The sequence below is a fragment of the Ascaphus truei genome, chromosome 2 (assembly GCF_040206685.1).
Source record: "Ascaphus truei isolate aAscTru1 chromosome 2, aAscTru1.hap1, whole genome shotgun sequence".
NCBI lineage: Eukaryota > Metazoa > Chordata > Amphibia > Anura > Ascaphidae > Ascaphus > Ascaphus truei.
Genome location: NC_134484.1, coordinates 13576805 through 13589252, shown reverse-complemented (window position 1 = coordinate 13589252; position 12448 = coordinate 13576805). Strand labels below are relative to the sequence as shown.

General features: G+C 48.7%; 1 protein-coding gene across 1 annotated transcript in view; it reads right to left on the bottom strand.

The window, feature by feature from the left end:
* Positions 1–522: 522 nt before the first annotated feature.
* Positions 523–12448, bottom strand: part of LOC142475800 (uncharacterized) — a 67530-nt gene continuing 55604 nt past the window's right edge. The window contains exons 4-5 of the mRNA XM_075581537.1: positions 7908–7984; positions 523–2117 (exon numbers count right to left, since the gene is read on the bottom strand). Coding sequence (XP_075437652.1) covers positions 2013–2117; positions 7908–7984 — 182 coding nt within the window. The 3' untranslated portion in view covers positions 523–2012. The remainder of the gene's footprint in view (positions 2118–7907; positions 7985–12448) is intronic.

Sequence of the window (12448 nt, the reverse complement as noted above, 5' to 3'; positions counted from 1 at the left end):
GGCGGGTCCACCGCTGCCTCCGGCGGCACCCGCGACCACCCGGTAGGCGCGGAGGGAGGTCAGGGAGCCAAATTTTACCTCGGGGCTACATATGGTTTTTTTTTTCTTTTAGATAAGATACTTTGCATACTTATCCTTACCTACCCATGCACCCTGTCTTCTGAACTGTTTGATTGTCTGGAGACATTGCCTCTCCTATCAAAGTGGCAGCCAGGCAAGAATTGAGAAAGGGAATTTGGAAACTGTTCACTGGACCAGTGCTAAAATCTTCTACATAAGCAACTCGAAAAAGCATAACTTCTCAACCTCTTGTTATGGAATCTCACGTCCATATAGTGCTATATAATACATATTTACATATCTGCATGGATATTTACTCTGTTCTCAGTCTTTGCTGAACTACACAGTAAGATAACTTGCTAAAAGCCATAACCACAAAGAAATATATGGTAGGATTGACTGTCCTGTACAGGACTTCATTTCTGACAAACCCAATGGCTTGAATCACTAGAAACTCAGGAAAAAGTATTATTTTTGCTATGAACTTAGATATAGATGCAGCGTTCGTTATTCGAACACTTCACGCGGTGTATACCTCGGAATACCCACGTCATGGCGCGGGATTTCTTCCAACCGTACCGCCTTAAGACGCGAGCGCAAGCGAGTGCAGAAAATGGCATTTTGGTGTCCTGGCTTTTAAACACCTGAAATGGACACAGTAGCACAGTACTGTACACATTGCAATTCATTCATTTCATTGCATTTAATTGTACACAATCCATGAAATTCAAACAAAGCAACCGAGATAAACACGTGTGCCTGGGACTGATTGGCGGCTTAATGCTGAGTGGAGTACAGCAGCGCACACGAAAACGGCGCCGTGATTTGTTCAAATAACGGCTGCTGCATCTGTACTTCATGGGTTGGGATAGGTTTTAATGGAACAACATATTAATCGTACAAAAATGTCTAGTGGAAATGCTTTTGAGACTGCAGAGGTCTCTTCATCAGATGCAATGCTCTCCAAATTGTTTATTCCTTGTAGATCCAAGGTGAATAATTTGCAGGCTGGGACATGCTGTATTTAAATACAGCAAATAGAAAATGTATTCATATTTGTATTTATAATGTATTTGTATGGCACCTAAATGTATGCAGTGTCAGAGGTGAATTATTGCCTCAACAATTATCAATCAATGGCAAATCTGGATGCTGACACATCCCGCACACTGGGGGTTTAGTAGAAGCAGTCAGTCAACTGTAGGGAAGCTAAAAGCATGATGATAAGAAATAAATCCCCCAAAAGTTATTTCTCAGTTTAGATCTTTTATTTCAAAACAGAAGAATAGGGATTAAAACAGAAAAAAAACACTGTAACAAAGAAATGTATAAAAAATAAAGAATACAATATTCCATTCTACGAGATTCCAGTCATATTGGTTATTGATGTAGGCTTCCTCCCTCCCCCAATAAATAGCAAGATTTTAATTAATTTATTAGAGTTCACATCAGGTACATTCCCTAAAAACTGTATTTTTCTTGTTCTGAAATAATTGGTCTGTTATTGTACCATGCCATACGAAAATAAATTAGCCATCCTAACTGTTGCATTGTGGTCTGTGCCATTCCCAAGTAATTTAATGGTGTTTGTTGTTGCACTCTCCCCCTTCCCCCCCCCCCCCCAACACCTCCCTCCAATCAGGGGCTGGGGTCATATTGTGTGTGCGTGTGTGTGCGTGTGCGTGTGCGTGTGCGTGTGTGTGCTTATTTACGCCTCCTATCCAGAGGAAGCACTTTACAAAATTATAATACAGACAGCACGGGGAGATAATATACAAAGTTTCACAAGTGCGTTATACAGGAAATTAAACAATATGATTTTTTCCATGAGAAGTTTTGACATTTCCAGTACAGTGTCTGTGATAAACGTTCATGTTGCTCCACTAAATGGTACCCAGGGTTGAAAAATATAGTTGCAGGAACTCTGCAAGTCCTGTTATTTAAACCCTCCATTAATAACCTGATAAAAGGGAGGCACAGTTTATCGATGTTCTGTTCAGTCCATAGGTCATTTTAACATCTCCAATGGGAATTTGTCCAACAAGAATAGAACATGCCTAGGGAACAAAATCATTCAAGAAACATTAATGCACCCGTTTGGTTTGAGTAACATCTCTCCTATTAGCTCTATGGTAAAGAGTGTTGTGTAAGTATGATGGGACCACCGCATACAACTACTACTTTGATTTCCTGATCTATAGTATACTAGCTGAGAGACCCGGCGTTGCCCGTGAGTTAAATTTCTCGCTCCCTTCTCTCCCCCTATTTCTGTGTTCCCCGTCTTTCTCTGTTCTCCTCCCCCCCCCAGAGGGGAGGGATGGACAGTGGACAGGAGGGGGCGGACAGTGGACAGGAGGGGGGGGGACAGTGGAAAGGAGGGAGGGGGTGGGCAGTGGACAGGAGGGGGGGGGGGCAGTGGACAGGAGGGAGGGGGGGACAGTGGACAGGCGGGAGGGGGACGACAGTGGACAGGAGGGAGGGGGGACAGTGGACAGGAGGGAGGGGGGACAGTGGACAGGAGGGGGGGACAGTGGACAGGAGGGGGGGACAGTGGACAGGAGGGGGGACAGTGGACAGGATGGGGGGGAGACAGTGGACAGGAGGGGGGGGAGAAAGTGGACAGGAGTGGGGGACAGTGGACAGGAGGGGGGGACAGTGGACAGGAGGGGGCGGACAGTGGACAGGAGGGGGCGGACAGTGGACAGGAGGGGGGATAGTGGACAGGAGTGGGGGGACAGTGGACAGGAGGGGGGACAGTGGACAGGAGGGGGGGACAGTGGAGAGGAGGGGGGGACAGTGGACAGGAAAGGGGGAGACAGTGGACAGGAGGGGGGGACAGTGGACAGAAGGGGGCAGACAGTGGACAGGAGGGGGCGGACAGTGGACAGGAGGGGGGGGGCAGTGGACAGGAGGGGGGGACAGTGGACAGGAGGGGGGAAAAGTGGATAGGAAAGGGGGGACAGAGGACAAGAGGGGGGGCAGTGTACAGGAGGGGGGACAGTGGACAGGAGAAGGGGACAGTGTACAGGAGGGGGGGACAGTGGACAGGAGTGGGGACAGTGGTCAGGAGGGTGGGACAGTGGTCAGGAGGGGGGGACAGTGGTCAGGAGGTGGAGACAGTGGATTGGAGGGGGGGGACTGTGGACAGGAGGGGGGGACCGTGGACAGGAGGGGGGGGGACAGTGGACAGGAGGGGGGGGACAGTGGACAGGAGGGGGCGGACAGTGGACAGGAGGGGGGGGACAGTGGACAGGATGGGGGGGACAGTGGACAGGAGGGGGGACAGTGGACAGGAAAGGGGGGAGACAGTGGACAGGAGGGAGGACAGTGGACAGGAGGGGGTGCAGTGGACAGGAGGGGGCGGACAGTGGACAGAAGGGGGGGCAGTGGACAGGAGGGGAGAGTGGACAGGAGAAGGGGACAGTGGACAGGAGGGGGGAACAGTGGACAGGAGGGGGGACAGTAGTCAGGAGGGGGGGACAGTGGTCAGGAGGGGGGGGACAGTGGTCAGGAGGGGGGGACAGTGGTCAGGAGGTGGGGACAGTGGACAGGAGGGGGGGACTGTGGACAGGAGGGGGGGACCGTGGACAGGAGGGGGGGACCATGGACAGGAGGGGGGGCAGTGGACAGGAGGGGGGGGCAGTGGACAGGAGGGGGGGACAGTGGACAGGAGGGGGGGACAGTGGACAGGAGGGGGGGACAGTGGATAGGAGGGAGGGGGGGGAAGTGGACAGGAGGGGGGACAATGGACAGGAGGGGTAGGACAGTGGACAGGAGTGGGGGACAGTGGACAGGAGGGGGAGGACTGTGGACAGGAGGGGGGAGACAGTGGACAAGAGGGGGGAGACAGTGGACAGGAGGGGGGGACAGTGGACAGGAGGGGGGGACAGTGGACAAGAGGGGCAGACAGTGGACAGGAGGGGGCGGACAGTGGACAGGAGGGGGCGGACAGTGGACAAGAGGGGGGGGCAGTGGACAGGAGGGGGGGGACAGTGGACAGGAGGGGGGGACAGTGGACAGGAATGGGGGGACAGTGGACAGGAAAGGGGGGACAGTGGACAGGAGGGGGGGACAGTGGACAGGAGGGGGGGCAGTGGACAGGAGAAGGGAACGGTGGACAGGAGGGGGGGGACATTGGACAGGAGGGGGGGACAGTGGACAGGAGGGGGGGACAGTGGTCAGGATGGGGGGCAGTGGTCAGGAGGGGGGGACAGTGGTCAGGAGGGGGGACAGTGGTCAGGAGGTGGGGACAGTGGACAGGAGGGGGGGGGGCAGTGGACAGGAGGGGGGGACCGAGGTCAGGAGGGGGGGCAGTGGACAGGAGGGGGGGACAGTGGACAGGAGGGGGGGCAGTGGACAGGAGTGGGGACAGTGGACAGGAGGGGGGGAAAGTATACAGGAGGGGGGTACAGTGGAGAGGAGGGGGGGACAGTGGACAGGAGGGGGACAGTGGACAGGAGGGGGGGACAGTGGACAGGTGGGAGGGGGGGACAGTGGACAGTAAATGGGGGACAGTGGACAGTAAAGGGGGGACAGTGGACAGGAAAGGGGGGACAGTGGACAGGAGGGGGGGACAGTGGACAGGAGGGGGGGGACAGTGGACAGGAGGGGGCGACAGTGGACAGGAGGGGGGGACAGTGGACAGGAGGGGGGAGACAGTGGACAGGAGGGAGACCGTTGACAGGAGGGTTGGACAGTGGACCGGAGTGGGGACAGTGGACAGGGGGGGACAGTGGACAGGAAGGGGGGCAGTGGACCGGAGGGGGGGGGCAGTGGACAAGAGGGGGGGACAGTGGACAGGAGGGGGGGACAGTGGAAAGGAGGGGGGGACAGTGGACAGGAGGGGGGACATTGGACTGGAGGGGGGGACAGTGGACTGGAGGGGGGACAGTGGACTGGAGGGGGGTACAGTGGACAGGAGGGGGGGACTGTGGACAGGAGGGGGGGATAGTGGACAGGAGTGGGTGACAGTGGACAGGAGGGGGGGACAATGGACAGGAGGGGGGACAGTGGACAGGAAGTTGGGAGAGTGGACAGGAGGGGGGGACAGTGGACAGGAGGGGGGAGACATTGAACAGGAGGGGGGTGAAGTGGACAGGAGGGGGAACGTGGACAGGAGGGGGGGCAGTGGACAGGAAGGGGGGGGACAGTGGACAGGGGGGGGGACAGTGGACAGGAGGGGGGGACAGTGGACAGGAGGTGGGGGGACAGTGGACAGGAGGGGGGGCAGTGGACAGGAGGGGGGGAAGTGGACAGTAGGGGGGGGACAGTGGACAGGAGGGGGGGACAGTGGACAGGAGGGTGGACAATGGACAGGAGGGGGGGCAGTGGACAGGAGGGGGGGCAGTGGACAGGAGGGGGGGGCAGTGGACTGGAGAGGGGGGGCAGTGGGACACACACACCCGTCCCAGTCCAGTGCACAGCGGCGCCCTTCTCGGGCGTAGGCCCCGCCCCCCCGCAGTTTCGTGCGGCGCCTTTGTCGGCCGCAGGCCCTGACCGCCGCAGTTCCGTGCGGCGCCTCTATCGGGCGCAGGCCCCGTAGTTCTGTGCGGCGCCTTTCTCGAGTGCAGGCCCGCCCCCCGCAGTTCCGTGCGGCGCCTTTCTCAGGGGCAGGCCCTGCCCACCCGCAGTTCCATGCGGCGCCGCACCCTATGGGTTAGGGGGGTGGTGTGGTACGGGTGAGTGGTACGGGTGAGGGGGGTGAGTGGTACGGGTGAGGGGGGGTGGGCTGCCCGCTCCCGGCCGTCCGTTCTGCCCATCCGTTCCGCCGCTTGCGGCGTGAGGCACCGGGGTGAGGGAGAGGAGGCAGGAGGTGGTGTGTGGTGCTGTGTGGAAGGGAGGCTGGAGGCGCAGGGGTGTGAGGCGGCGGTTTGGGCGGGAGGTGGTGTGTGTGCGTGTGTGGCAGTTGGGTGAGGCGGCAGTTGGGTGACGTCAGAGCCACCAATCTGATTGGCCAGAGGCTGAGGACCAATCAGATTCACCGCAGCTAGCACCAACCTTTCGATTTTATATATTAAGATTTATTTATATGCACAATTCCACTTTCATTTTTCATCTTATTTTATTTCTGGTGTGATCCATTATTGTAAAAATTGTACATTTCTTCATACTCTGTTACACAATTGATTAAAGAACAATTTACAGTAGTTTCGATGGTGCTTCCGGGTGAATTTGCTGCACCCCCCAGCTCAAGTGCAATTGCATAATGAAGGAGACATACAGTACTACAATACCAGACCATTCATTTTTGGAAAAGGAAAAAGATGAGAATGTTCCAAAACTGACCATTAATAGACAACTGCAAATAGGATTATCGATTAGGGGGTTTGGTCTATATGCATGACAAATATGATGCAAATCAAGTAGTAATGAGTTTCATTGTTTCCATACATTTCTTTGTTACATTCTTTCCGTCCTGCTCTTTTTAGTGCAGTGATACATTTCTAAACTGAGAAATAGCCTAATTGGGGTTTTTTTTATCGTTAAGCTTTAAATTACATGACAGTGGACTCTGATATTATTGATACTTAATCCTTCAACAAAAAAAAAATAGTGCACTGGGTGTGTCGACATCCAGATTGGCAATTGATTAATTATTGCTAATATCCAAACCTTCTTTCCAACACCCTTAACTGCCAAGCACCACTGCATGCAGTAAAATGCATCCCCAACATCTAATGCACTGAGCAGAATCTCAGTGACTGGCTTTTCGACCCACCCTTGTTCGCGCTGTGCTTTTTGCTACTGTTTCGCAGTCATATGGCCCAAAAGTTGTAAAACAAGTTAAGCAGCCTGCGACTGACTCATCGGCATTATCTTCAAATGGCTCATACTCCCCTGCTCAGTGTTTGCTTGTTCCTCCTCTCCCGTGCTCCCAAAATATTACAACACTATACTGTACTTTGTCATAAGTAAGAGACACTACACAGTGTCCAAGCTGAGCAACAGACCTCTAACCTGCGCTTGGAGGTAACTGGAATGAGGAGAGGAGTGTAACCCAGGCCAAACTGCTTATCACTCTCTTTCTGTACTCCGAGTTAAAATTCGCAAATGTTGCCAATTTCACATCAGTAACATCCAATATCTGCTAGTTTCGCCAACATGTTGAAAATGTTCGCAAGTTTCTACTCCTGACCTCTGCTACTCACCAGTCATACTGTATGTAAAGATCTACAGACTATTCTACAGATTATATTATCAGACTTGGAAGCGCAACTGCTAATGTGCAAAAGGGTTATTCTGACTCTAAAGCACAAGTCTAATTAGTTGTTCCCAAAGTATAGAAAATTTACATTTAGGAAGTATGGGGTGTGAGCCATTTAAATATACTTTTCATATCCCATTAGTATAACTCTCAGGTATTTTGGTGTGCTCCTTTTGGAATGAAGTTTGAGGGTATATACTATATATATATGGGGTATGTATGGGACTTTAAAATAGGTCTCTCAAAACTCATATTTCAGGGTCTGGGCAAAACTGATTTTTCCGAATCAAAGTGGATTTAATATAAAATTCGATGGCGGAGTTAAAAAAAAATCCGGGCTCCAATCACGGATTAGGATGTCTCTGGCCACATTTTTTAGTGCCCAATCCCCCTTCAAATTTGCATGTGCAGATCAGATTTTGACAACTTCACACGCATCTATACCCGGGACCTACAGTATGTTGTGTTCCAGAGCCTTTAAATCATTCACTAATGTAATAAACACAGTGACCACATGGTGTCAGCATTGCACTATAAGTTTTGGATATAAATTGTCTTACAATTTAGCTGTGCTTAGCAATATAACCCTAAAAACCTATTAATCTGGATTGGTTTATGCCTCACGGTCTAACCCAGCCATTACCTGTCGCAGGATTGCTTCCATTGTAAGTGCAAAGTTTGTGTCCTTAGGAACAGAGCTCTGTATCTTAAAATTCATCACTGAAAAAGAAGGGGGAAATACAAGATTATTATACTATACTGTATATGAGTACAGGTAGCTCAAGTTATTTCACCAGGAAACTAGAACCTGCGGACATATATCTACTACAGAAGGGGTGCGCAAACTGGGGGGCGCAAGATTTTCTAGGGGGGCGCGGTGGTTTACGGAGCATAAATTAAATGCCGGGGGTTCGCACGAGGCCGCTGCAACTTTCCTTACCTTGTCTTCAGGGTCGCGTCGCCATGGCAACGGGGCATCAAATGATGCCCCGGGGTCACGGGACATCACGTGGCCCTGCAGCATCATTCAACGCTGGAGACAAGGTAAGGAGGTTTGGCGCGAGCAAGGGGGGAGAGCAGGCTGGGGGCGCAGACTGAAGAGTTTGCACACCCTTGTACTACAGTATATAACAGTATAACCCCAGGTGTGGGTCAATGTGATTAAAAAAATTAGAGTAACTAGTGAAAACATCTTGGGCCTCATTCAGAAAGCCTCGATAAGGCCCTTATCAAGCCCTTTTCGACCAAAATGGCTACTTGTATTCAGTAAGCCTCGATAAGTGCTCGATAACGGCCTGTATCGCCGCAAAATTTTATCACCAAAAGAAAATTGCCAATTGAGCGGCGATGAGCCGCTTATCGACCATTTTTGGAAGGATCATAAACTTGCGCGATTCAGATACACGCGAGTCGGCTGTTGTGGCCTATCGCAGCCCAAAAAGGCGTTCTTCTCCCCAAATCCAATTCACCTCAAAATTTGGGTAGATTGGTGGAGAGATGCCTCGATGAGCTGCGATGTGTCAGGACTTAGAAAAAATCAGGCCCTTTTCCTGCCTCGGATTGATGCCGGGGGTCTCCGGAGCTGATAGCCATTAATAGCAGCTCCGGACCCCCCCGGCATGCATCCGAAGCAGGAAAAATGCATATACAGCAACTTCATTACCTTAGTGGCTAACCGCTATGGCAATGAAGGGGTTAAACACCCGTGCCAGGCTTACTGTGGCTAGCGAGGGTGGGTGAAGGGTGAATTTGGCCCTTAGTGGCTGTTTAGGCCCTGCGGGGAGGTTGCGGGGGGATTTAACCCTTCATTACCTTAGCGGTTAATACCCCATAGGTAATAAAGGGGTTAACCCAACTGCTACCCACCCGCAAGGTCTAGACACCCATCCTTAGGGCTAATACCCCCTTCACCCATCCGTGAAGCCTAAGCATCCACCCTTGACTGACTATACCCACCCTGTACCCATTGAGTAGTATAGTGGTACATCATACCCATATCATAATAATATGGGCATGATAAGCCACTATAGCACTCAATGGGCACCCTAATTACAATACATTAATACACAAGACACACAATAATAAAACATAACTAAACTCCTAAAAAACACACTTCACTAAATAAAAACAGTAGCCAGCTAATCCAATCAATACAAGCAATAACACATCAACAATGAATTAATTAAACCATTAACCAATCAAACCAATTAATTCCTAAACCAACTCAAAATGAATAGTAACACTAACCAATCAAAACAATTAATTACTACAACATTAATGAATGTAAACATTAAAATACAAAGAAAGAAATTCTAACAATATATGTGTAATAACCATAAAACGCATTAGCTAACATAATACAACATTGACTACAAACAAACACCAATCGCAAACCTTTTATTAGCATTAAGCATGAAAAAACAAACAATCACATCCACATAATAAACTGAAATGAAAAAAAAGCAACAGCAATACCAAGTCAGAAATGCCCCCCAAATATTGTCATAATAATGTATTAATCTGTACCCTAAAGTGGTACAGATTAATATATTATCAGTCAATGTGCCTGCCCCCAAAAATCAAAACACACATCCAATGAATAAACCTGTAAAAAGAGACATTTACAAACATTCAATATATTACTTACCATTAGAAGTGGTGGCCCTCCGACTCCCGGGGTAACAGGAAGCTCACGTACCTTGAAGCCCTCCAACAGCATCCGATGCCATCCGCCATGAAGTTCCGGATCAGGTACCCAAATCTTCTTTTTTCTTTCTTTAATCACCTTCTTCTATCTTCATCTGTAACCATTTCTTGATCTTCTTAATCTTCTATCTTCTTGTTGTAATCATAAAGGCCCCATGGTAGATCCCAACCGATGTTGTCTCTTCATCTTCTTGGGCTCAAATGAGGCGTCACAGCCTTAAATAGGGCTTGTGACGTCACATTTAGCCTCAAAATGGTTAACAGCCACCTGATTGGCTGTTAAAACCATGTTCCGACTTTAATTTTTTTTTTTTTTACATGACGTCACTTAAAGGGAATGATGCCAGCCAATCAGAATGGCTGTGCTTCATTTGCCGTTAAGATGACGTCACGAAGCCGGCGTCACATAGTATTTCAGCCAATCAGATTGTGGGAACCAATTCCACACTCTGATTGGCTGAAATACCTTGTGACACCGGCCATCTTGGATTTAGTGACGTCATCTTAAAGGCAAATAAAGCACAGCCATTCTGATTGGCTGGCATCATTCCCTTTAAGTGACGTCATGTAAAAAAAAAAATTAAAGTCGGACATGGTTTTAACAGCCAATCAGGTGGCTGTTAACCATTTTGAGGCTAAATGTGACGTCACAAGCCCTATTCAAGGCTGTGACGCCTCATTTGAGCCCAAGAAGACGACGAGACAACATCGGTTGGGATCTACCATGGGGCTTTTTCGATTACAACAAGAAGATAGAAGATTAAGAAGATCAAGAAATGGTTACAGATGAAGATAGAAGAAGGTGATTAATGAAAGAAAAAAGAATATTTGGTTACCTGATTAGGATCTTCATGGCGGATGGCATCGGATGCTGTTGGAGGGCTTCAAGGTACGTGAGCTTCCTGTTACCCTGGGAGTCGGAGATCCACCGCTTCTAATGGTAAGTAATATATAGAATGTTTGTAAATGTCTCTTTTTACAGGTTTATTCATTGGATGTGTGTTTTGATTTTTGGGGGCAGGCACATTGACTGATAATATATTAATCTGTACCACTTTAGGGTACAGATTAATACATTATTATGACAATATTTGGGGGGCATTTCTGACTTGGTATTGCTGTTGCTTTTTTTCATTTCAGTTTATTATGTGGATGTGATTGTTTGTTTTTTCATGCTTAATGCTAATAAAAGGTTTGCAATTGGTGTTCGTTTGTAGTTAATGTTGTATTATGTTAGCTAATGCGTTTTATGGTTATATCAGATATTGTTAGAATTTCTTTCTTTGTATTTTAATGTTTACATTCATTAATGTTGTAGTAATTAATTGTTTTGATTGGTTAGTGTTACTATTCATTTTGAGTTGGTTTAGGAATTAATTGGTTTGATTGGTTAATGGTTTAATTAATTCATTGTTGATGTTGTTATTGCTTGTATTGCTTAGATTAGCTGGCTACTGTTTTTATTTAGTGAAGTGTATTTTTTTGTAGTTTAGTTATGTTTTATTATTGTTTGTCTTGTGTATTAATGTATTGTAATTAGGGTGCCCATTGAGTGCTATAGAGGCTTATCATGCCCATTTTATTATTATATGGGTATGATGTACCACTATACTACTCAATGGGTACAGGGTGGGTAAAGTCAGTCAGGGGTGGGTGCTTCGGCCTCCCGGGTTTGTATCGGGTCAGGGTGGGTTAACCCCTTAATGACTATAGCGGTTAATAACCGCTAAGGTGATTAAGGGGTTAGGGGCCATTAGAATGTCTTTATTATGTACTGTATATGATTTCTTGCTACGGAGGACAGAAGGACCTGCTGTTGTGGTAAGTATAACTGTATTTATTTACTTTATTTTTGTATGCTAATGCAGTGTTTAATAATGGGCAAATAATCTATTATCCATATCTGGATAATAGTTATTTTGCCCATTACTGTACTGTATGGGTTTGGGCAGAGGGGGGGGGGGACCACCTGCTTCCCGAGATAAAGGCACCTTTATGGGGTGCCGGTATCCCTCTGCATTGAAATGTCCCGCATCACGTGACCGGGACATTTCCTTGCATAGGAGATACCGGCACCCCATAAAGGTGCCTGTATCTCGGGAAGCAGGGGGTCCCTGGACCTGAAACCAACGTGGTTCAGCTCCGGAGACCCCCTGCACATATACACTATGAAAGAAATGTATATTTAATGTATATTTAAATAAATAATTTTCGGGCGACATTTCAGTTGTGAGAGGCGTCTCTCTCAGAGCAGCTCTCTCTGCAGCAGAAATAAATCGCTGGTTTAGGCCTTTTCAGAGGCTCGATGCTCTCGTTGGCAGCAACTTGCCCGTTTTGGGAATTTTGCTGTCACAGGTAATCGAGCCTTTCTGAATACCGTGATAGCAACGCCCAAAATAACGTCATTTTAAATGCCCTGGCGATAATTTTTATCAACCCTCTCTGAATGAGGCCCCTTGTGAACGATCTAGAAGTGTT